The 26,223-nt window shown below is 38.0% G+C and overlaps 1 protein-coding gene across 2 annotated transcripts; it reads left to right on the plus strand.

The window, feature by feature from the left end:
- Window positions 1-3,413: 3,413 nt before the first annotated feature.
- Window positions 3,414-25,720, plus strand: LOC102216473 (fatty acyl-CoA reductase 1). Of its 2 annotated transcripts, XM_023346868.1 has the most exons (13): window positions 3,414-3,530; window positions 12,045-12,161; window positions 12,946-13,062; window positions 14,648-14,823; window positions 16,013-16,192; window positions 17,217-17,394; window positions 18,058-18,102; window positions 18,651-18,778; window positions 18,864-18,931; window positions 21,183-21,354; window positions 24,161-24,290; window positions 25,153-25,280; window positions 25,561-25,720. In XM_023346868.1, the coding sequence occupies exons 2-13, from the start codon at window positions 12,090-12,092 to the stop codon at window positions 25,718-25,720; spliced, it is 1,554 nt and encodes a 517-aa protein (XP_023202636.1). In that variant the 5' UTR covers window positions 3,414-3,530; window positions 12,045-12,089. The 2 variants fall into 2 exon arrangements, with proteins under 2 accessions (XP_023202636.1, XP_023202644.1); XM_023346876.1 differs by lacking the exons at window positions 3,414-3,530; window positions 21,183-21,354 and adding an exon at window positions 20,493-20,664 and having other exon boundaries at window positions 12,090-12,161.
- Window positions 25,721-26,223: the final 503 nt, after the last annotated feature.

Below are 26,223 nucleotides of genomic sequence, written 5' to 3' on the forward strand. Positions count from 1 at the left end.
TTTTGACAGTTTCATGTTTTTTATTTGCTGGATCCCTTAAAGGTAGGAAATCTTGTCCTGGATGTTTCATTGAATTTCCAACATGAATGTCCAATCAGATTGCATGTTTTTCCAGGTCGGTGAGCTGCTGAGCTAGATAATGTATCTAGCTTTATTGCTAGGTACATTATCTTCCTGGAAAAAAAACAACCTTATTGCTTGACCTGCTTCCAATTTATTTTTGTTCTTTGGCCTGGCATGTTCTCTAAACTGTTTAACCTGAGCTATCCCTCTTGGATACTTTTTTTTTTCCTTCTTCTTGCTGGTGTCTCCAAACCATACATCACAGCAGGTGTCACTAACTTTTGCCTATTATCATAGTTATCTCATGTTTTTTTTACCTGATATGGAATACCACATAGATGGCTTAAAGGTTAAATAACTTTTTTTAGTTTTATGCCTCTGGACAAAATACAACCTAATTTTTATCAAATTAAATCAGATCACTTAAATCCAACCTCACATGTCAGAGGTGATGACAAAATTACACAATAGATTCCAGATGGACATAATTAAAGAAGAAAAAAAGGTAAATTTAAGGTGGTTGGTAAAACTAGGTTTTACATGTTTGCATGTTCTCCCTGTGCATGCGTGGGTTCTCTCCGGGTACTCCGGCTTCCTCCCACAGTCCAAAAACATGACTGTCAGGTTAATTGGTTTCTCTAAATTCTCCCTAGGTGTGAGTGTGTGTGTGCATGGTTGTTTGTCCTGTATGTCTCTGTGTTGCCCTGCGACAGACTGGCGACCTGTCCAGGGTGTACCCCGCCTCTCGCCCGGAACGTAGCTGGAGATGGGCACCAGCAACCCTCCCGACCCCATTAGGGACAAGGGTGAACAGAAAATGGATGGATGGATGGATGGATGGTAAAACTAGGTGCACCCTTTTCTGTGTTCTTGAGATTTAAGAAGGGAAAGAATTGGCCAGAGGTTGTTAATTGAAACACTTAATTTGTCTTGTACAGCGAAACCTCAAAAGGAGGAGGTCTGGCAGTTTAACACACTGGAGTGTGTGGGAGTGTTTTAGCATTACTCACCCCCATCAGGCCCATTTTTTCGTACAACTACTACATTGTGAGAACCCATTGCACCTCATGGGGCCCAAAAATACTGCTTTTGCATAGGGGATTTGGTTTAGGACTAAGGTTTGACTTGCGTTTAGATTATGATTAAGTCTGTAATGGTTGGGCTACATAAATGAATGAAAGTCAGTGCAAAGTTATTGTGAATAAAGATGCGTTGACACAGTAAAAACACATTAGAAATGACATTGGTGTAAAAGCTGTCATTGTCCTCAATCTGGAAAATGTTATGAGCCATTTCCAACAAAGTGAAGCCCCATCATTGAGCAGTGGGGGAGGGAAATGTAAGATGGCCAACCAATCTGCTCAGGAGTGCAGGTGAGAGCAAATTCACTCACATTAAAATGCTCAGATGTTTGTGAGGCGGGGGTCCATTTACCAAGACTCTGCATTCAGGACAGGATTACTGTTCTCAAGAGAGACTGCTTCCTAATAAAGTAGTTGGCTGACTCGGAGATGCAAAGTTGCACCTGAATGTTCCACAATAATTTACAGGTGAGACAAAAGTAAAGATTGCCCATAATGCACAGCCCCATGTGTGGAGAAATCCAATCTTGGATTGGTGGGGTGGGCATCAATGATGTGGTCTTGTTTGGCAGCCACAGATGAACTTGGCACTTGTCATTAAGTTGACTATAACTTCTCTGTATAAGAATGCCTTCTTGAATCAAACGTTAGGCAGTCTGCTGAACAGCTAAAGACTGGCCCAGAATGATTCATGTGAAACATAACAATTATACAAATGCATAATTGCACTTGCAATTGCAAACAAAAAATAGTGTTTACTTTTTTCACCCAGTGATTTCTCGATTTTTTTAATTTCCCAATAATTTAACTTCTTGCATCCCCACCAAAAAAAGATGGTGACTTTTTAAATAAATAAAAAAAGTCATAGAGCGCTAGACTGCTACATCATTCAATATTGTTTTTCAATGATTTTTTGCTGATAATCCTCGTTTGTCATTTGATAAATTGATAAATCTATATCAATTTAACATCTCTGAACACTAGGGGGCACTAAACGGCAGAAAGGGAAAGATGACTGGCTGATACCCGCATAATCATTACGTGGTCAGATACAGATCTCTGTCTTGCAGCAAGCTCTGCTGCAGAAAACAAAAGACCTTTGTCAGAAGTTTGGATTTGATCTGTTTTAAGTCACACTTTCATGTTTGACTATGTTAGAAAAATCTAAAGATTTTCTTTGAATTTGCCTAACTGCAATGGAGCCTTTCTGTGATTAATAAAATATATTTTGAAAAGTAATTGTGTTCAACGCTGCATGGACAGTGTTTTTTCTTCAATAACAGTGTTATTGGATACAATCTGCATAATTTCCCCAAAGAGGATACATGTCTGTCAGCATAGCAGTGTACACAACACAATCAAGAATTAAAACAAAGATAAAAGTGAGAATCTGCATTATGCAAGATCCATCAACAACGTTTAACTAAACAAATGCAGAAGCACCTACAGGAGAATGTAAAAAGTGGGAGTGTCTGAGCTTTGTAATGACTTCAAAAATTCCATCCCTTTTATTCACTATGAAGACTGGCCTTCATTGCACATTGACATATATAGTACAGGTGTTTATTACTTTAAGCATTAATATAAGTTTCACAAATACCATCTTTAAAACAAAAAGTCAAAAATGTGTTGCATGAAAGGTCAAACAACACATACAATTGTATTAGTTTCTTCTATACGGTTTCAAACATTACATTTTTTGATTTTGTTTATGTATTTAATCAGCCAGCCCTCAGTCGAGGGTATTTTTAACAATATGTATTTTTTGTGAATACTTGTGGCATCCCTCTTTCCTTCATTTTGGTAATATGGTCTGAGTTCTTAACTGCGTTTCTAAACTAGTGGGTTTTATGACATCAGGTTGTCCCTAACCATGTCTGTTGGCGCTTAATTCAGGCAATGTTATCATTTGCAGGATTAAGGGATACGAATGGGCTGGGGGACTGGTTGGAATTTCGTCTTAAATCCTGATATTTTCTATTTTTCAGTGCAACCACCTGTTTGGTTATTTTAAAGATATTTGAAATAAAGGTTTTAGCTTAAAAAAAACACAACGTGGTTATGTAATTAACTTTTTCTTCATCGCATTTCTGTCTAAGATAGTAAATCAAACTTCAGTTGAAGATGCTGAGGCCTCTGTGGTTTTATTTCGGAGAAACAGATAGTGAATAAAATAAACAGGAGTGAGACATCTTCTTCTTAACATCTACGTCGGACACCGCTGCCGGGTGACGTCACGGCGGTTTATTTATGCTGCAAGCTTCCTGCCGAGTCTGGTTACTCTGTCTGCCTCTTAGCGGTGCTCGTTGTTACTCCGCCTCTTCGCGGATCACACCACGTTTCCAACCGGAGGAAAAGAAAAGTCGACCTCCCGTTTTTTTCTGGGTACGTACATGGTTTACACGTCGCCGCCATCAGCTTCGGCTTCATCGGGGGCTGAAACACTTGTTACCGGTTTTCAGGGGGCTAAATGCCTCGCGCCGCTACTACCAGAGCGTGTTTAATGGAAGAAGATGCGCCAGGAGGAAAAGGAGGGAGGGGCGGCTAAAATACTACGCTGTGGGAAATACGCAAATATGTGGAGCAATTTGGAGTTCCTTTTATTAGGGTCGACCTCACATTAGCAGAAGTCACAGCTGCTCTGGCTTTAAGCAATGTTCTCAATTTTCAGTTGTTTTTTTCCACTCTTACTATTTTTTTTCACCGAAATGAGGAAGATATGATTGGTTTCGGTGCTCATTTAATTAGCTTCAGCTCATCGAGTTTTCTTCGCCACTCCCGAGTTTGGAGTAATGTGATTACAGGCTGTTAAAAGCGGTAGAAATGGGACAACGAGTTTTGGTCGTGATGAGGATGTTGCGTAGCTGTATGTAATGAGAATCACGGGATCCGTTGTTTTCAGTTTGCAGTTTTTGCGGGGGTTTTTTTTTTTTCGAAATTTTAGTAAATTTTTATCCTGTAGTGCGTAAAGTAAAGTCCTCCTTTTATACATCGAGAATGATTCCATCATTTACCAAGGTGCTGAAAAGATGCCAGATTTCTGAAGCATCAACTCTAAAATGCTGTGAGAGGCATGTCGACTAAATTGGCACACATTTGAATACAGCCACTTTCAGTCAAGAATCTGTAGAATCAGCTTTTGGTTGCAGGTCTTTTTGGCGTACGACTCTTACCACATTGTCACATCTAGAGAACATTTTTTGGGGCAAAATATCTTTCTTTTTGTCAAACTTGTTGAGGTATAGCCATCCTCTCAGACTGACTTTCCTGTCTCCCCTGAGGAGAAGTTTCCCCCACAGCAAGAGGCTGCTACCACAATTTCACGAACACAATGGTGTGTTTTGCATGTATGCCAGATAATTAGATTTAGGACTCGCCTGACTGTGGCACACTACTCAGTTATTAGTTAAAACGCATAGAAAAACCTTGCACCTTTGTCATTCTACTTCAGTTAAGAGCTGCTTTGTGTTTGTCAGTCACATTAAGTTAAATTCATTGAAATCAATGGCAGTATGTTGAAAAGCAAACGGATGAGCACCGTGAGACAAGATAAGGCAGTCAAACTGCTTAAGAAATACAGAATTTCTGATTGCCATCATGAGGGCGATTTGACCTGTAGTGCAAGTCTGCTCCAGTCATCTGGAAAGATGTGCTGTTGTAGCAGGAACCAGGGAGAGTAGGTTGACATTCGTGACTGAGATGAAGAATGCTGTTGCACAGGGAACATGCCATTCTCTGTATTGCTCAATCAGTGATCAATTGGCTGTGATGGGACAGCTTTTAGTTTTTTGTTTTTCTGTGTGTGGCATCACAAAGAACTGAAGTAGATGGATGTGTTATCAGTTGGGAGATTTTCACCTTGTGATACCCCTGAGTAAAAATAAATGTTTATTTTAAGTGAAAGCAGAACCTAATTAATGTGTTAAATGTAACACATTAACGTTAAAGTCATTTCATTTTCATACAAGAGCCCAGGCAAATTTGTATTTCTAAAGTTTAGTAGTTTTGAAATGCTCACACATCAGAATTTTGCATCTTTTTACCATTCTGAAAATATAATAAGTTGTATATTGGAAGGTTAAATGGAGAAGGCTGAGTTAAAGGCAATGCAGATCTGCAGCGTAATATACATTTTATTATTAAACACTCCTCACCAGCCGCACCTGCAACCAGATGGTGGTGGCACTCTGAATCGTGGTTTCTGACAAGCCTTGTCAAACTGGTTCTGTTTAAATGCGGAGATGATTTTAATACAACTGTTACCATCAAAGATCCTGTACTGCACACATCAACACACTGCTTCGTGTGACAGTTTTGCTTGAAATCAGCTTTCCGTTTTACTCCATAGAGCTGGAGAAAAGTCCGGTTTGTATGTCAGTTTCTTTGGTCCATCTTAAAGCGCTTAAAATTATTCTTAATACTGAACCTAAAATTCAAAGTGCTTTTTAATGAGACTCCAAAGTTTTAAAACTTTGGTCCATCTTTTTTGTGCCTGTAACTGGCCTAGCTGTCACTGCTCTGTTTTTCAAAGCAGAACATTCCCTGTTTTAAAATGGCACATTGAGATTTCCTGCATTTATTTTTCAAATTAAAACGATCATTCGGTATTTTTTTTTTCTTTGTAGTGGTGGAATCACTCTCCTGAGACTACTTGTGGAACCTCTCATCTATTTACAAACTCTTTATTCCACACGTGGCCACTTTAGGCATTATACCACATCAATTATTTATCCATAAGGCATCAGGGATCAATTTGCTGCCTGACTGTAAGCTACTGTAGCTCTTTCACAGACACTTGATCAAAGGGCACAAAGGTTTCTGGCTGGGTCCAGGGCTGGCCTAAGATTACAGATTACAGCTTTGTTTGATATATCTATGTATATATATCTCTATGTGTATATATATGTATATGTGTATATATATATATATATATGCATGTATATCTATGTAAATGTAGAGAGAGAGAGATCTATCTATATAATATGTAAATACAAATTCTATATGCACAAGCTGGTGTTTACAGGTTTACAGAGTCATGCAAAAATTCTGTGACGATGAGATCTCTGTTCAAACAGGTTGACACAGTTTCTTCTGTCAATGCTATAGTTAAAATTCATGAAGATTACAAGGAAGTGTTTTCAGAAGGGTTTGGTTAGGAACTTGGCCCCGCTCCCATCTTTCTTCCTCAATGTTTTAGAGATAATTGTACATGTGCCAAGTATCCTTAACCTTAAAGAGAAACAGCAGTTTTTAAGAGTCAGTGTTTGAAATCGTACCTAATTTATGACTTTTAAACAGTGATCAATTACTGTTTTCTGTAAAGTTAAAACTTTTGAGCGCTGAAAAAAGCTCTAGCTGTAACCGTAATGTTTTGCATTGAGAGTGAGAGTTACAACTGCACAGTATAACAATAGTCTTTGCCACAGACGCATTACACCTGGTTAGTTTATTACAGATGAGTACACACCCACAGTGGAATGCTTGACAAAAAAAAAAACTACACAGTATACTAATAATGCACAAATGCTGTATTTCTACAACTCTGATTTGCAAAGATCTTGTGATATCTGAGGGAATGTTTTCCAGAAGGCATATTCAATCCCAGTAATAGCTGAGAAGGGGTTATCATAGTGGAGAAAAGTCTGAAAATCTTATGTATCTACTACAAATGATCTTTAACAGACATGAACTGGATTTTGGTTAATACTTTGGGAAAATGACTGCGTCCTCCTCAGTTCTCTGACTTACTACACTAGGAAATGAAAGCCTTCATGTCCTCCCATATTCTCTGCAGTGTTTTGAAGCTATTATTGGCATTTGCCAAAGATCTCTCTCTTCAGATGTACTTGTCTAGCTAGAGAATGTGTCGCCGATTTCAGATGGTCATAAAGATCCTGAATGTTTGATGAAAGCTGTTTGTTCCATTATCTTTAAATAATCTATAAATGAATGTTCATAATCATCCAACAAATGGTGCAGGCAGAAAATTCCTAACTTTCGTTGATCAAACTATACAGTTAACATTTAACCTGACCTCTGCTACAGCGACGGCTCCCACTGAGGATAGAGAACTTTTCTAGCGTCGCATACAACTTGCTTTGTTAAAATATTCTGTCTTTTGTTAATGGAGAACTGGGTTCCATGGAGGGACAGTAGTTCTTCTCTCCGGTTCCCTCATGTTCACTAATGTGAAATTGTCAGCTAAGCAAACAGGTTGAACACGATGGAGAGCATTGAAGGCAGGAAAACTAAAGTGTTACTTTCTTCCACTACCTATTAATAGATAATACTATAGTGTGTCACCTCCTCTCTTACAGCTGCATATTTATATCTTTGTTTATGAAACTCTAAAACATGATTTTTATTTGCCCAATTTTACCCGTTATTCCAGGTATTGTCTGTATGTGTTTAGACCACAGTGTGGGTTATTCAAACTATCAAAATAACTATCATAGTGATGAAATATATTCAGTATGTCGCCTCACCTAAGGAGGGCCGGGTGACTACTTTTGAGCCTTTCTACACACTTTTTTAAAAAAATATTTATTTAATTGCTCTACACTGTAAGAGGCAACATGGTGGTGTTTGCTGAAAGGCTTGCTGCACCATGGATAAAACCAAGGAAACATTTATTGCTAAGCTCCTAAAAGTAAGGCTCTACGGTCAAACTGTTTTAAGTGAAAACGTTTCTCATATTGGCCCAACATCTGCCGTTTTTTGTTTTTTTATTTTTGTTATTTGCCAAACAAAAAGTATCTGTTGTGATTCAGGCCTGCTGTCTAGCTTGTTTCAACTGAGTGTTGTGTGTTCAGCTTGGCTGTGGTCGCAGCGGCGCTCTGACAGGCGCTCAGCTGGAGCGAGCCGCTTGGCACTCGATGCGATGCAGCAAACGATTCATCCACAGCTTTCAACTGTGCTGGGGACCACAGAGCCGTTTCTCGCTTTGCTCCGCAAGAGTCACCAAGCCTACGCAGCCCGTAGTAGAGCTGTTGTCATAGCAGCATGAAATACTCCGTTAATGTCCCCTCTTTCTCTAATAATTAATGTTTGTTGGGTAATTATAATCCACTGTTGTTCAGGAGCAGAAGCGGTGCATACAGAACAGTGGAGGAAACTTGCACAAAATGTATCTAGTTTCAAAACTGTTTCCTATGTAATTAATAATTTAAATCTCAGATGTTACGAACTCTGGAAGGTTGCATCAGTTGCCTTAGCTTTTTGAAGATACTGTGGAAAAAAGGGGAAATTGCTCAAATATAAAAATAAAAAAAAGGTGGGATGGGATTTTGGCATGCCTTGTAGTGATGTTTTACATAGTCTAGTGGATTTTTATGGTTGGTTGGCAGACAAAATGTCCTATTCAAAATGTACTTAACTGTTTAAAGGAAACTGTCTAACTTCAGTCTGAGTAAAGGTTAGTATTTATAGCTCTTATTTAGGAGGTTGTAGTATAGAAAACATTTACAACTGTTACAGTAAAAATTACAAAAAAAATTACTGAAAAATTAGACAAGATGAGAACTTTGACACCTTTTCAACTATTATTATGATGTATTAACGTTACACTACAGACTTGACATGAGACCTTTTCTTAGAACCACCAAAAAAAGTCTTTATTATTTTAAACTGTAAATAAAAACAAAATGTGTTTTCATGTGGTGTGGTGTTCTCCTGCTTTATGAATCCAGCCATTCATTTTCTAACACCCTTGTCCCTAGTGGGGTTAGGAGGGGTGCTGGTGCCGATCTCCAGCTATATTCCGGGTGAGAGGCGGGGTTCACCTGGACAGGTCACCAGTCTGTCGCAGGGCAACACAAAGACAGACAGGATGAACAACCATGCGCGCACACACAGTCACGCCTAGGGAGAATTTAGAGAGACCAATTAACCTGACAGTCATGTTTTTGGACTGTGGGAGGAAGCCGGAGAACCCGGAGAGAACCCATCCATGCACAGGGAGAACATGCAAACTCCATGCAGAAAGACCCTGGGCCGGGAATCGAACCCAGGACCTTCTTGCTGCAAGGCAACAGTGCTGCTTTATGAATCAAGTTCTGTAAATGAATGTAATTCTTAAAACCGAATGCAATAGCAGAGTGCTAACCGTTTAACTATAACCACTGGAGTTGAAAAACCAATCTCATGTCACAGTCACTTATCAGACACAATTTGCTTAGTTTTATCTCCCACTGCTCTGCAGGCTGTCATGCTGGTTGTATACAGGACAAACGCTCATAGTGCTTTAAAAATGATGGATGGTAGATAAAAGTGAAAAGATTTGGTATTCAAAAGGGAATTAAATGCGGAAATTCAGACCTGCGTCAAATGGAGAAGTCGACGCACTCGTTTTAGAACAGAGTAGCATACTTATGTTGGCGAGAACTGTGACAAGAGAGCTTGAACTGTGAAGAGGAAGCTATTATAACCCAATCTCCTTCAAATGAGTGTGGTGGTGGGAAGATGTTCTCCTTTTTTATTCAGTTCTAATTTGTTGGATTTAGGACTTCAGATATCCCTTAAAAGTGCATTTAAAGTCCAAATTTTCCCAAAATTGTTGTAGGTACTTTGCTTTTCAATCATCTCAGGGCTGCAGTTTTAGCCTTTGTTTCAGCAGCTTTTTTACCACCTCTTTTTTCCCCTTCCACATAACTACTTGAATTAAATGACTAAGTCAATGCTTTGATGATCTTCCATTTTAAGACGCATGTGCATTGTTGAATTTAAACAGACTAGTAAATCGTTTCAGGCTCATGAAAATTTTCTATGTAGAATTGTTTTTACATAGAAATATTTTTACATTTCTATAGTTTAGGATTTCAATTGGAGTCATTTTTTTCTGTATTTGTTATTTTTGGTCATTATCTTTGATACTGGATTTGGTGAATTTCTGCAGATTAACCCTTAAAAAAAACTTCTCTGCAAAGTAGTTGGCAAAAGGTTGTGTCAAATTGGAGTTCAGGAGATACAGCCACAGGAGGGTTTGGAAGCCCGTCAACTGTTGCAAATAAACCTTGAGCATTGTTAATGTTTTTGTTATGATTTCCTCAAAGAACTTTTCCCTTGCATGTTTTAGTGTGGTGTGATAGCTTTGCAGTCTTTCTTTGTAGATTTCTTAATAGACATGAAGTTGAGTTTCCACAGAGACTATCTAATAAAAAGGTCAATAGAACCTAAAAATAAACAAAGTTTTTAGATAAAGTAAAATTTCAGAGCCAGACTGGAGACATGTTTCTTTCTGGAAACAAGGACTCCATGAATCCGTGTGGTCGTACTTTGGTTTCGAAGGTTTGCCTTACCTTTTGTTTGAACACATGCTGTGGCACACTTTCAGCCCCACCAATTTGCACAAGGCAGTCTCCTCAGTAAATGATTTAATGTCTTATCTCCAGAATAACCTGTAATTGTACATACGAAGTGGTTGTGTTTTAAATCCAATGTAATCCCACTGATAAGCCTTTTCATATTTACATTTAATATCAGAGCGGGCTCCAAGCTTGACTGCCAGTGTTCAGCTGCTGTGATAAGCTTTATGATGAGCTTTTTCTTTTTTTAAAGTTTTGATGACACTGTAGTGTCTTTTTTTTTACTTTGAAAAAAGTTTATTTGCTGTTGTTTTTGTCTTTTGATAAACATGTTGGATAAAAATGTGGCAAGCACACGATTTGTTTCCAGACTTTGAAAGAAATTATTTTGAGTGGAGTTTCTGGTGTAGTCATGAAGAAAATCGGAGCACTCTAAAGTTGTTTTTTTTTTAAAAGAAATGTTCCTTTATTGATGTCTATTTTGTTTATATCTTTAACTATAATTAAAATTTCTTTTTTTACTTAATACTCAAAACTAATGCTGCTCAACAAACAAGAAATCGAAACTTTGTACTGAGGAAAAAGTTGAGGCACCCTGTCTCTTAATGTATGCTCTTACCCATTTGGTTTGAATTACTTCAGAGAGAAACTTCTAGTAGCTATTTATCAGTTTGTGTCATTTGTCTGAGGAAACCTTGCCTTTCTCCTAATTTTCAGCTTTAATATATGTTTAGCTCAGTTCAAGTTGTCCCACAGAATCTCAATGAGTTCAAGTTCTGATCTTTGATTCTGGTTCAATCTGACTGCTCATCTATAGCAAGAGCCTAACACAAGTCCAGTGACAGAAAACTTCTTTTATCATTTTCTGGTCTACTTTCTGGAAGAACTTGCTTGGATGTACAAATCTGGGCATCCAGTGGTTTGAAGTTCCTCCAACTGTTGACTAGTTTCTGTACATTGGAATTGCTAATGCCAAATTATTTTGATACCCAATTAATTCCCTCTTTAAACTCATTGCCTTTGACATTTGATATCACCAAAGTGTTTATACCCACTTTAACAGGGCAAATTGCCTTCAAAATGCTGAGCAACAATGTTCCAAATATGTGCAACTAAAGTGTTTTTACTTTTAAAGAATAAATTTTAGTGCAGACTAAATTATTCTACACCAGAAACTGCATATTTTAACTGTCTTAAAATGTCTTTTTGTTGAGTTTTTTTGGGGTTCAAACAATGTAATACTAAATGTCCATATACAGATATGTTTGAAAACACGTCTGTACATGAATGCAATGTCAGTCACATGTTTTGTTTTGTAATATTCTTGATTTAGGGAAGGATTGGGGGGGAAATTCAGGCTTTTTTTTTCAGATATGAAGCTTGACTGAAAAATTTGTCCCTAATCCAGCTATGTGTTGCTGACAGAGTGTAGCAGGTTCATATAAAAATAACTCCACTCTCTGCAACCTTTGACAACCTTCAGCAATCCCTCGAAGCCTTATGTTTGACATTGGGTCCACAAAGCAGTGGGTTACCTCTCTGTTCTCTACTAAGAAGTGCTTTCTTGAGGTGTTTATCTGTTCATTTCATCGTGTAGGTGGAGTGTCATTGAGGAAGTCGCCAAGGCAGCTTTCCCGTCATCATGGTGAACATCCCAGAATACTATGCAGGGAAAAATGTGCTGATATCTGGAGCAACAGGCTTCATGGGAAAGGTACGGCAGTTGTTTAGCTGGCTTGTGAAATGTGGCTGAACTTTGTGAACTACTGCTTGGAAGTCCTGTTTTTTGTCTCTCCAGCATCAGTAAAATAAAGCATGTTTTTTTTTCTTCTGCTTTTTGCCAGCTGAACAGTGCATGTGTGCGAAGTTGCAAGAACATAATGTTAATGATGTCAGGAAGTTTTTCTTTTTTCTTTTTTTTTTAATCCTTTGGCAAATGTTTTTAAGCGGTTTGGTCTACTTTTAGCTGAATAATGTCAACTAAACTAAAAAAAAATGGGATCAGTACTGACTTACGCAATGCTCCAATAGGCCAGGAACAACTTCAGTCAGTTTATGCACGTTATCTTGTAAATCATGAAAATGACTCTTATGTTATAGGAATGGAGTTGTAAAAGATTTTTCGTTTTATAACACAAACTTTTTAAGAACTTTTTACTAAATGGTGGACTAAATATCCCATGTCTGCTGCTAGAGAAGGGCACCAGCTGCCTGAACAAGATTAAACTAACAGAAAATAGAGTATTAAAAAAGGCACAGAAAATAAAAATGATCTATACGTCATATGGCGACCCTTTATTCAGGATTGTAGCTGTGACCCAGTCAGAGTTTAGCGCTTAAAGTCTAGCTAATCACTGTTGATTGTTGTAATTATTCTTCATTAAAATTCCAACAATTGCATAAATGTTACTGGATAAAATCTGAACAACGCAGAGTAAATTCTTGTTCTAAATTCAGTTTGAAGATAAATAAATGCATTTTCTTGTTTGTTGTCAAAGGTTCTGCTGGAGAAGCTGCTGAGGTCCTGCCCTGGGGTCAAAACCGTTTACGTAATGGTTAGGTCAAAAGCTGGGCAGAGCCCTCAAGCCCGCGTAGCTGACATGATTAACTGCAAGGTGAGAGCTGGATGCTCAGGAACGATAATGAATGGCTGTCACAGAGGTGTGGAAGTTGAGGAGCTTCTGAAAAGCCTGTTACACTTGTTTGTGTCCAAATACATGAACACAGTCTTATTGAGTTTAAGATTATAGTGGAAACTTCACCTTGAACTGCTTCATAGTTTATATAGTCTATTATTACTCATCTCCTCTGTTTATGTACTTTAAATAATCAGAATGTAAAACCTTATAACAGAACTGTGGCATTGCACATCTCATAAGTCGGGATAGAAATTTAGAGGTCAGCTTTGAATGCGCTTTTGTAAGTTGCTTAAAGTGAAGGTTGAGGGTAATTCTGCTGAGTCTTCCTCTTTCTTAAGAAGATAGCCGACACTGATGAGGTTGGCCGCATCACAGGATCAGGAGTACCGTAGAAAGATGACTTTAGATGTTTTCATCAAAAGTTTCGCAATATCTAGCAAGACTTGCTTAAGGAGAAAGGTACATGCACCTAAAATTAACACTCAGAAAAGCGGATAAATTCAGAAGAACAGTAAATTATTTGAAACCTAGTCAACACCAGTGGCAACATGCATTTTTTATTAATATTGTTGGAAACTTTTTTTATTTCAGAAATTTAATTCAAGAAATGTCTACATTATGTGGTTTCATTAAGGAAAAGGTTTCAAGTATTTATTTTTATAATTAATTAGTATTATTTTTAATTAATTATTGTGGATTACAGCTAATACAATTCTCAGAATGCATCTCAATTTAAAATATTACACAAGACTAAGAAAAAATACAGAAATGTACAGGCCCCAGACTGCTGGTTCACTGATGCCCTGCACATAGTGAGTAATCCACTGGGAGATATGATATTCACAGAGCACAATAAAGGAAAGTTGAGTGGAAGGAAAAAGTGTGGTAGGAAAGAAGTGACCAAGCAGTGGGGGAAACTGTAGCCTTGAGAACATTATAATGCAAAGTACTTGTATGAATATGATTTAATTTTAAAGCAGGATTTGGCATGTCACAACACTGCATAAAGGATTAATGACTCCATTAGGGACAAACTTCCAGACTTAAACTTTATAGAGTATTATCAAGTGAAATGCCAAAGCCAACAACAAAACGAGCTAAAAAACATTTGAGGCAACTTAGTGCTACAAGCTGACTCATGCAAAAGGAGCAGCAACCAAATACTGTATGCATATACTTGAGAATGTGTTTATTTTTACATGAACATTGAAATTTTCTGAGAAACCAACTTTTGGGTTTGAGCCAATGCCATAAAAATGAACAAATGTACATAAAATATACATATTTTATCTATAAGTGTTCCACATTTCGGAGCTTGAAATGGGTACATGTAGGTCAAATATTGTCCTTTCATTCAGTATAAATATTTGTTTGCAATGTCTCTTTAAGGACATTTGCTCTACTTTTTTTTCCCCATTTATCACAGTATACATTTAAAATGCAGTTTTGTCATTATAATCTGTTTTGCCTTAAGCTTTTTATTTTTTGTTTTGTTTGATGACATAATAGACTTTATTTATTGTAATGCATTTCATTTCTAACATTTCATTGTTTGTCTCAGTTGTTTGAAAAATTGCAAGCAGAGCAGCCAGACTTTGCAGAGAAGATCACAGCAGTGAACAGTGACCTCACAGTACTGGAGCTCGATCTCAGCAAAGAGGATCAGAGCATCCTGGTTGAAAACATCAACATCGTCTTCCACTGTGCCGCAACAATCCGCTTCAATGAACCGCTCAAGTGAGTGATTTTTTTTTTCTTTTTTTTTTTACCTTTTCATGAGGCAAATACTCTGTGTAATTTTCGACTGTTTTCTAGGCTTGGCTCTTTTCAGCCCAGTGTTGATAGAGCGTACCTTCTGTTTGCAGTATACAGAAACAGAACACCTGGCACGACTTGCTTTTTCTGCTGAATTTAAGACACAGCTGCTTATTGAGCTCTATTTCCCATACAGTCTTTAGAAGAAACTGAGTGTATACCTATTTAAAGACATTTCCTCCAATTAGTGGTCTCAAAAAGCTGATTTTTTGCTAACAATTGTTTGTACTATGTTTTGATTTTTGCAAACCAGACACAATGACACATTAGTTTGTGACTTCACATATATATATTTTTTCGTTTAACTATTATAGTTATAAGATATCTAATTCTGTGTTTCCATCAAATAAGAATGCTCCATTTTTTTTGAAGAATCTTTTAGCGTGTAGCTTAGTGCATGTTATAGCGTTTTTACTACAATCATAATTGTATAATATCTGGCCTCAAGCCCCTTAGCTGATCCTCAGTAAGGTGACACTCAAACATGTTAAGGATGCACAGATGTGAATATTGTTACAGATTTTAGATTGTGATCAGTTTAAAAGCTCATGCATATTTTGTCAATTTCAGATTTCTCTCTTAAAAACTAAAAACACTACAACATTTAGGAAGATGTCAGCATTCAGAATATACATATATATTTTTTTGCCTTTGTGTCATAAGTGGTGATTTAATTACTATTTTAGGAACAGAAGCGACATCACATTGTGTTTGTGTAAAACAATTCCACATCTATTTTGGACATAAATAAACCTTGAAGAGGAGTGGTGTTCTATATTCAGACTCTAAATATGTTTGGTTGGCAGGAATTGACAATGTCATCAAAACAAAGCAACAATGAAAAGCTGGCCATTACAAATCTTGCATCTTTTTACTTTCTCAGTGTTTATTTTTAAAGCCTGAGCAGATCTTGAATGATGTTGGTATAGCTGACTATTCCTTTGTATGGTGAAGTCTCTATTTGGAAAACTGACTTTTCATAATTTAAACATTTTTTTATTTATTTATTTTTTTGCAAATGTTCTATTTTTCAGTCAGTCTTCTCGGTCTTTAAACTAAAACTCAGTGAAAATGCTTGAATCTCTGCCTACGCTTGTTTTCTGTGTCTTAGAGATGCAGTCCAGCTGAATGTCCTGGCCACACAAAAGATGCTGGCGCTGGCCCACAGGATGAAGCACCTGGAGATCTTTCTTCACGTCTCCACAGCTTACGCCCACTGTGACAGAGAGGTCATCGAGGAAGTCGTGTACCCGCCTCCTGTAAACTACCGCAAACTCCTTGACACTCTTGAGTAAGTTTCCAAACAGCAGATTTATTCACAATTTTGCAGATTTAAGCAAAATGGAATGTACTGTGTGACTGTCAAAAGTCCATGATGCTGTGAACACACCAGCTTTATCTTTGTTTTACTTTGTAGCACCAAAGTTGACGGTACTACAAACTGCTTTTCAGATATATTAGTGAAACTTTAAGATTAAATTTGATGAATGGAGAGAGAATGGTGTCATTAGTAAACCTATACTATGCAGATAAGCTGAGTTACTTTATGATGGCATTCAGGGTGGATATGCCAAAACTGTACAGAATACTATCAAATGCCTTTTTCTCAATTTTTGTCCCATCTTCTGTTCCGGCTTACTGTTGGTGTTTATTTTTAGAGTTGTGCAAAGTGGCTTTGTTTGCATGTTTAAAGTACCTCATAACTCAAACCGTTTTATTTTCTCCATGCTAAGCTTATTTATAAGCTCTCAACCCATTTCTGTCCTATGCAGATGTTTTAAAAGCAACTTTGCTCATTGCATTGAAGCATTTAATAATAATTTTAAGAACCTGTTTAGCAGGTCAAGTTAGAGTTTAAGCCAGTAGTTTTCATTGTGCTCAAAAGATAAATTAGCTTTTTATAAAGTTTGACTGTTAAGTCAAAGGTAACATTGCTGTTATTAGCTTAGGTACAAGGGCATGGGATATTGGATAATTATTCATAATGAATCTTGTATGTAAACTGGATTCATGTTTACATACATGAATCCAGTGTGTTTGCATCTATTTTAGAGCAACAGTGTACATAATCTTCTCTGTACAGTAGACCAAGGCATAGAGGATTAGATTTAACTTGTAAAACGTGTAAAGTTAATAATCAAACCAAAGAAGCATTTTTGATTTTCCTTTGGTTTAAGAAAAATATAACTCTCCTCATAATTCTGGTAGTTGAGCTTAATCCCCCATTACTATTCTTAGTGCGTTTAGCATTCCTAGATGTTAGAAACTGAAACTCAATACGTCATCCCAGGTAAGTCTTGTTTCTCTGCCTTCAGCTGGATGGACGACGATTTGGTAGCAACACTAACCCCCAAGCTTATTGGCGAGCGCCCCAACACTTACACCTACACCAAAGCCTTGGCTGAGTATCTGGTGCAGCAGGAGGCTGGAGACCTCAATGTTGCCATCATCAGACCCTCAATTGTTGGCGCCAGCTGGAAAGAGCCGTTCCCCGTGAGTCATTCGAGACGCTCGTTCTGCTTTAAATTTAAATACATTATGAAAACCTCTTAACCTACTAGAGTAATGTATAAATTAAGGCTAAAAAGGAGCCATGTATAAGTTATCAAAGGAGATGACTAGCATCAATCAGAAGAACTCTTAATTTGTGTCAAAAAACAAGTAAATGCTAAAAACTCTTGTCAGAAAAGCTAATATGCAGTTAAAAAAAAGCTTTTTGGTAGCTTAAACATAATGTTGTCCATTGATGTCACTTGTGCATAAAGAAGGTATCGGTGTCAGTTCTGGCCTGGCTTTTAGTCAGAACTTTGTCAAGATCTTGGTGATCAAGCCTTTGTTGTCTATACACACATGCAGTGAGTCCAAGCAGGGATCATCCTGATGGCCGCTGCTGGTAGAATGTGAGACCTCCAGTAAAAAAGCATTATTTAATGACTCAAGAGCAAAGGTTTAAGGATTTGTCACTCAAGCAGTTCCCAGATCTTTTTTGTTTTAAAGGGGATGTATTCAGCTTCCTCCTATATTATCTTTTATTTCCCCAACATGAAATGGTTTTCATATTAAAAGACAATATCCATAATTCCTATTGTAAATTAGTTGCATATAAAGAAATTTAGTTATTTAATTATCTCAGTTCTAATACTATCCATTTCTCAGGGCTGGATTGACAACTTTAATGGACCCAGTGGAATATTCATCGCAGTAAGTAATAAAATCAATGCTCTTATTAAGTAATAAGGCATCAATAAAACCTTTTGCAAAAGCACTTGCTGGATTAAAACATGACGTAATGTCAAAATTCAGTTGTGTGATTGGTTACATCAGACTAGTATAGGGCTTCATTAGGACACTGAAAGACACTTTGCAATGAAATCCGTCTTTACTGTTCATGTAAACATTAATACTCTGATGAAATCAAACTACTGGATTGTAGACACAGCCTCCGTGGGGCAGTCTGACAGAAGCAAGACAAATAGGACTTAGTACTTCAAACAACTTTTGTGGTCGTACTTCATTCTGGTGAATTACAATGAATCCTGCCAATGTGGCAAGCTCAGAGTGCTTGTCACGCTATTCCTGGAAAGTGTCTGCCTGTTGGGAGGAACGTATGAGCCGACGTTTGGAGTCCTGACTTTCACCTCAAATTACCGCATCAACTTTCTTCATTAATCTGCAAAGCAATAATTTATCATATTTTTTAATTATACCTTTTTCTTTCACATTAAGATAATTTCATCTCATTGTTTCAGGCTGGAAAGGGGATTCTGCGTACGATGAGAGCATCTAATGATGCCGTGGCTGACCTGGTCCCTGTAGATGTGGTCATTAATGCAACTCTAGCGGCAGCTTGGTTCTCTGGATCACAACGAGTCAACAGGTTTAAAATCATCCACTTCTATTGTATAATCTGATCAGGTTGTTAGTCACATGAATTACAATAAAGTAGTTGCTTCCTTTTGCAGGCCTAGAAGCATCCTGGTGTATAACTGCACAACTGGTGGGATCAACCCGTTTCGCTGGGGCGAAGTCGGTATGATGTGTTTATATACCATTTTACTTCTAATGCAGCCTGTGTGAAGCCTTAAAAAATGAAGCTGTCATTAAATATGGCCTCTAATGGCATAACCTTATTGTAATTTGTAATCCACTGCCTGCCACACCTAAACCAGAAGCTTATGCTAATCCATTACTAGATTGGTGAGTTGCACAGAAAGTGCATGTTAGCATTGCATGTCCACAACCTTTTCCCATGTGTTTGAGAATATGCTGACATAGATTTAGTTTCAAATGTTTAAACACTGGACTGTTCAGTGAGGAATATAAACTAAAGTACTAAATTAAATTCATGTTGAGTTCCAAACAGAGGAAACCTAAATGGGAAACATTTTTTTTGCTCATCATTAAAAAAAAAAACAAGTTTCAGAACAGATTAATATAAACTTATGGGTCTGGATGAAATCTGGTGTTTTCTATATATGTCATAACTACACTTTTGCATCATCAAACACAACGAGGAGAAAATGTAAAACTTACACCTACACCAAAGCAGAAAGTAGGGGTCATAAAAGCTTGGTTTTTTCTAGAGGTCACTTTATGAATCTTTACCTGCAATATAGATTTGATTCTGATTCTTGGCTTATCAAACTGATATACACATTTTCTATCCATCATGTATGAGGTTACATTGTGCTAGACATAGTAAGGAATAAGGGGAAAAAATGAAAGCTATTTTTTTAACAGTCTCCTTTTACTAAGAAGGCTGCTGGGTTATGGGATCCTAATTACTCAGAGTTTTTAAGAGTCACATTAATCTTCTGTGAAATAATGTAAAATCCAAAGTGCATCCAAATTCTTGCTCCTATTGAAAACACTTTGTGCTCCACTGAGTATTATCAAATATTCTATAAAGAACAATAAAGCGAAGGACGAATAGTATCATTTACATGTTTCTTTTTTGTTTGTTTGTTTGTTTTGTTTTTTGGCAGTTGTGTACAGCAGCAAAAACAGTCGTCGACCCAGAAAATTATTGCTGATTATTTCAAGATCCTCATAAAAATATTCATGCCTGTTGCTTCCACAAGCTGCAGAGCATTTTACTGATATTCAGTCCATCACAGCTCTGGTGTAGGTAGAGGGCTGTGGTCTATGGTATGATGTTGCCACCACAAGCAGGGTGGTGTGTATTTTATTTTTGTTTTCCTGTCACACAGAGGTTTTTGTGTGTTGGCAAAGAGTTACATTTTGAACTCTCCTAACTAGAGAACCTTTTTCCACATGTCTGTTGGATGTCATGTTAAATTAAACATAGGTTGAACCTCTTCACTAACGAGGCTGACTTTTGAATGCAAATGGTTGCACTGAATTTTATTTAGGGGTATTAGATATAGGGTATATTTGTAAAATATTAGTGTCTTTTAAAAATAAACTAATATATTAGCAGCTTAATATTGTTTTCGTTCAGGTCAGAATGAACTTGAATCAAGTCTTGTTCATTTAGCGTATATCTTTTTGTTCAGGTCTGAAACCAGATTGTGTGAAACACATTAACGCTGGTCCTTGTTCACTTGTGTTCAACAACCTTCTCTTCTTAGAGTACCATGTAATATCCACATTCAAGAGGAACCCCCTCGAACAGGCCTTCCGTCGGCCCAATGTTAATCTCACATCCAATCACCTAATCAATCAGTACTGGATTGCCGTGAGCCACAAGGCTCCGGCCTTCCTGTATGATATGTACCTCAGGCTGATTGGACGAGAGCCCAGGTAACCTCGTCATAGTCGCCTGCTCAGATGTGCCGTAGCTGTGCTTTTCTAACGGTCATAGTAACTTCACGTACACACACCTTTTGCTGCTTTATTCTGTCACTTTCTTCCTAGTGTAGATGCCTAACATCGTAGCTGCAGTGTTGATGTGTGTGTTATTGCTTCTGTGAAGTTCAGTTGCCGTCAAGGAATGTATAACCCATGGCTCTCAGAGACAGAAGAGGCTGCTTGTGGGTTCTGCACTCTTTGCATTTTGGTGCTCAAGTTTGTTTTCATCAGCGTCTAAAATATTAGCTCTGCTCAGTTTGAGTTGTAAAACGGGCAGAGATGCTGTTAGTGTTGCAGATTCACGTTGGAACTAGATCAAGTCTCATGTGATGGTGCAAAAAGTGGCAGGCTGGCATAGACCAACCTGACAATCAGGACTGGCTTTTATTTCTAAAAGGAGGAAATGCGTCTTCTTCATCTCATCCTCTGTGTCCTCCATGTCCCGTCATGTGTGTATCTCTCTCCTACAGAGAACTGTATAAACATGACCTTCAAGAACAATCCCCTAGAGCAGGCCTTCAGAAGGCCCAATGTCAATCTGCGCTCCAACTCTTTTACTAATCAGTACTGGACAACAGTCAGCCACACCCTGCCGGCCCTGCTGTATGACGGCTATCTCACACTGATGGGCCACAAGCCCCGGTAAGATCACATCTGCCACAAACCCCTCCCACACTTTATGGTCCTCTTCCTGCTGCCAATCAACTCCCCACTTCACCTCAGGTTCTCTTCACATTCCTTCCTGATTTCTCTAACTTGGATTATAGAGAATATAAAACTTCTAAAGCGTCTTCTTCACCTGATCTCAGGGTGTCATCTGAACGTCGTCATGACAACATAATTTGGGTTCTATGCAAGCCTACCCTTCATTCAAAGATGGTTTCATTTATTATGGCTATCAATTCGCACTTCTTTCACCCAATCTGTCTCCAAAATTAAATTATTTTTGACTAATCCAAAAAGCGGACAGCTCCACAGTGCCACTGAACGGCAACGTCAGCACATGGAAATTGACTCCTTACCATCTGAAGTGTGCTTTGGTGTCTGAAATGAGTTTAGCTTGCACCAGCAGTGGGCTTCAATTCTGGAAGTGCGTCTTGAATCTGATTTGCTTTGTCATTAGTGGCAAATAATGCTCTCCTTTCCACTGTTTGCTGGTCATTCATGCATGTTTAAAGCTTCCTTCCAATCAATCGCATGCACTGACAGAATCTGAGTCATTTCAGTCAGCCTCCATTAGTTAAATTGATTGAACTGACAGCACTTCAGTGAAAATTATACACGCCTAACTTCAGATCTAATTCAACACTGGCTGAATCAGAATGAATCAGATTCAATTAAGGCTCTTTTCTGCACATTTCCTATTTAAATGATCATTGCTTGAATTGTGATCGCTTAATTAACACAGAATGAAGTTGGAGTACGTCAACTGGATTTACTACACTTACCAGGAAGATAATGATGCATAAAGTGTTAATCGTTTATTGGGTTTGACGCATTGACGTTTATTTAGAGGAGTGAATCAGCATAAGGCCAGTCTAATTATTGCTATTTAAGGAGATGCAAGCTGTCTTCCTGTTCTGTGCAGAATAAATCCAGTAGGCCGCTTCTGATTTTTTATGTCAACTGGGAAGAAATCTTGCCAATCACATTACTATTATGATTATTATTTGTATTTTTTTATTATTATTAAGCTCTCCTGTATTTTTAAGTGAAGACAGAATACGCAACTTATAAGTTACAACTGATAATTTAACAAAAATCCAGCTGAAATAGCAGTATGTTGAGTTTGATCAGTAATGCAGGTAAGATCAAATGAAAAATGTAAAGTCTTTTTTTAAAGGCACTTATCTACCTTTAATTTGTCAATTTTTATAATTTAAAAATCTAATTTCTAAAAGCTTTCACATTGTTGCTGTTTGAAAAGGTTTTATTTTATACAAGCCATCCAGGTTGAGTTAATTTTTATTCCATTTCTTCCAAAACTCAAGATTATTAAAACTGAGCTCATGTTTGAAGGGGCTGAGAATTTTTCTTAAATGCTTCTAATTCTGGAGTATTTTACAGAGCAGAAACAAAGTTGAAATCCTACAGCTTGTGTATGTTGACAGGCTCATGGCACTTTATATCTTACAGTGGCCTCCACTCTTAGTTGCACTCCTGGGAAAGATGCATAAAAATCTTTTTTTTTTTTTTTTACCTCTTAAATGTAGGATTTTATATAGAACTAAAAAAACAGAGGAAGTAAATCAAACTTTTTAATTTGAGAAGATTTACGCAGTTTGAGGAAACATGCTAAGGAATAGTTTTCCTCTCTGTGCTAATTTAAAGACAAAGAAATATTGTGAATTATTTTCATTATGCATTTTTAAATTTTTGGTTTCTTTTGGAATGTCTTGGAAAATTATGTGGTAATTTCCTATTTTGGTGTGTTTAACTTTGGAGGCCTGTTTCTGCCTGCCACTCCCCAAAACAGGAAAGAGGAGAAAACATTGTCTTAATTTATGATGGATGCATATTAATTTATTTTAGACGTCTCTCAAGTAAAACTGAATGTCCTCATGTCTTCTGTTGGAGAAATACCTTTATTTGAAGCTTCTGGAACTGTGACAAACAAGACTCAATGAAAATTAAGTGCATCACATCCCCATACAATGACCAGGATGTTATGGAAAGTTAAAAATTCTCCACAGCTTACGGTTGGAGAACTCTGTCTATAGCAGCCAATAGAGTCTTTCTTCACACGTTGTTTGACATGGTAGTGAAAGCATTTTCTGTCATACAGTCAGAGATATGTGAACATATGAAGTTAAACCTAAATGACCTTTTTCCTCAAAGTGTTTCAGACAAAGAAGGAATATGTGGACAAGCACCTCATGTCTGCTGTTAAGCATGGTGTCGCAATATTATGCTGTGGGCCTGTGTCTGTTCCAAGGCACCTGAAAACATTGTTGGAATCCATGGTTGCATTTTTGAGAAGTCCAGAAAACTGAACAGACAGAAATGCTTGCATGGTTCACCAGGTGAAAAGCCTTCCCTTTTCCCCCAGACCAAACTGCTGTAGAAAAGCTTTGAGGTGAGCTGAAGAGTGAGGACTCCAGATGAGCCATTTCTAGGAGTGCAGTAAAGCATGGAGGGCACTGTATATTTTCTCCTAACAGCTTATTTGGTGAAGGGCTGCCCTTGGTATATTCTGAATAAATCTTTTGTTTATTTGGAAGCACTTGTAAAATTACTCAGTCAAATCAATGCAGTAAACTGCTCTCTACATCTGGTTTCTCATGTTAAATATTTGAAGTTGGAACTTTTGCCTCTGCACCTCAACAGCCGTACGTGTGCTCTGTCCCGTCTCTTTAAATTTCTTTAACTGTCCTTTTCGTTCATTTATCGCTCTCATTCTTTTTTTTTTTTTTAATCCCCTTTTTCACTGACGCATTGTTTATCACAGGATGATGAAGACAATCACTCGGCTGCACAAAGCCATGATGGTCCTGGAGTATTTCACCAGCCATTCATGGGTTTGGAACACAGACAACGTGGCCATGCTGCTGTCCCATATGAGCCCTGAGGATAAGAAGGTAATCTTAGCTAAACGCAACATGAGCGGTACATGAATTTGTTGTTGTATTTTCTCGATCAATGTGATTGTTACAGGATTCAATTGTGCTTTAGTTTGAATTTCTTTTCTTATATATAATTGGTCTCATTTTTCTTTTAGCACCCTCTGATAGTTGAATTCATGAAGGATTCTTTGATTATGAGTTTTCCAGGTCATGTTGTCGCAAAACATTACCAAACCATGACTCTGCCAGCTCAGTTTCACAGTTGGTATGAGGTTCTGTCCTGGAATGCTGTATCTGGTTTGACAAACCTGTCTTCTCAATAACTCTGTTTTTGACACATTATGTGCAAACACATGGTGCAAAGAAAATGAAACCTGAAGTCCTGGTTGTCATACTCTGTGGTAAAACTCAATCTGGCCTTCATGGTTTCATCCTTCAACACCTCTGACCATGGCATGATGACAGATCTCTTAAATTCATTATTGCAGATTGAAGTGCGAGAGCTTTTAGAATGACATACCTTACTCATGCGTTGCTCCAGTCCTCTATCTGAAGGCCTGAGGTACGTCTGTAGATTTTATCATGGTGTTCACTCTCATTCGACAGCCAGGAGCACCAAACTAAATGTCTCGCGGTTTTAACGAAGTAACCCACCCTCAAAATATTGGGTAATAATGTTGCAAGCATTTCGCACATTGTCACAAGCCTTTGTGGTCTTTAGACATTTATAAGTTGGAATCAGTGTGGATATGTCCTATTTATCCCCCACCAGTCTGCATCGTTGAAATTTTTTTTTTCACTTTGTGTATTTATGTTACATAAATTTCTCTATTATAAATAATAAGAAATTTCTTTTTTTTTTTCTGTTCCTGAATAGGTGTTCAACTTTGATGTGCGCCAGCTGCACTGGGCAGAGTACATGGAAAATTACTGCATGGGCACAAAAAAATATGTCCTCAATGAAGAGCTGTCAGGGCTGCCTGCTGCACGCAAACACCTCAACAAGTAAGGTGGATGTGGATCTGCCTGCATTTGCAGACAGATATCTTCTTCTGTACGCAGCTTAATTTAGTTCCTGGAAAGTGTTGTGTGATTTCAAGACTGTCATGATTGAAAATTTGCATATTTGTTCACCTTCCAAAAATTTGAAACGGATCAGGGGAGAGTTTTTCCTGGTAGATTAGCTCAAATCAGCATGAGATTTGGGCAAAAAAAGATGTTGTGGACGATGAGGGTTATGTGGTTAGCTGAATGAAGTCTTATGTTTTTGTGACCGTTCCCTCAGGCTGAGGAACATCCGCTACACCTTCAACACCGTCCTGGTGGTTCTGATCTGGCGCATCTTCATCGCCCGGTCCCAAATGGCCCGCAACATCTGGTACTTTGTGGTGAGCCTCTGTTTCAAATTCCTCTCGTACTTCAGAGCTTCCTCCACCATGAGATAATGAACCGCGGACTCTGAGCAAGGCAGCGGCGAGTTGGAGGTGCGAAGAACGCGGCGCCTGTGGACGATGAGCGCTCTGAGCGAGGAGTGGAATGAGCTGGAGTCTGCAGTGACTTAAGAGCTTTAAATATCCAACTCTTCAACAAGTCCTCGCTATACGAAACACAGGACTTGTCTCAGATCAGCAGAGATTGGGCTAATCGTTAAGAAGACCTCATCCTGTTTCCCTTTGGTCCTGCTTCGCATTCTGCAAAGCTATGCATTGAACAATGCTTTGCTGCAAAGCATTGTGTTTTGAGTCCTGCCAGGCCAAAACTTACTCTGCAAGAACAGAGAAACTAGCTCTCTCAGCCAGAGCTGCAAGAACAAAACCACATCATTCTGTTCCTGTTATTTGTGCTTGATCCATATTCTGGGGAACTCGTTTTTTTTTTTTTTTCTTGTCGTATGAAATATGAACCGAGTGTGAGACGGCGCTGGGGATCTATAAAGACTTCCAAAGAG

The sequence above is a fragment of the Xiphophorus maculatus genome, chromosome 2 (genome assembly GCF_002775205.1).
Source record: "Xiphophorus maculatus strain JP 163 A chromosome 2, X_maculatus-5.0-male, whole genome shotgun sequence".
Lineage (NCBI taxonomy): Eukaryota > Metazoa > Chordata > Actinopteri > Cyprinodontiformes > Poeciliidae > Xiphophorus > Xiphophorus maculatus.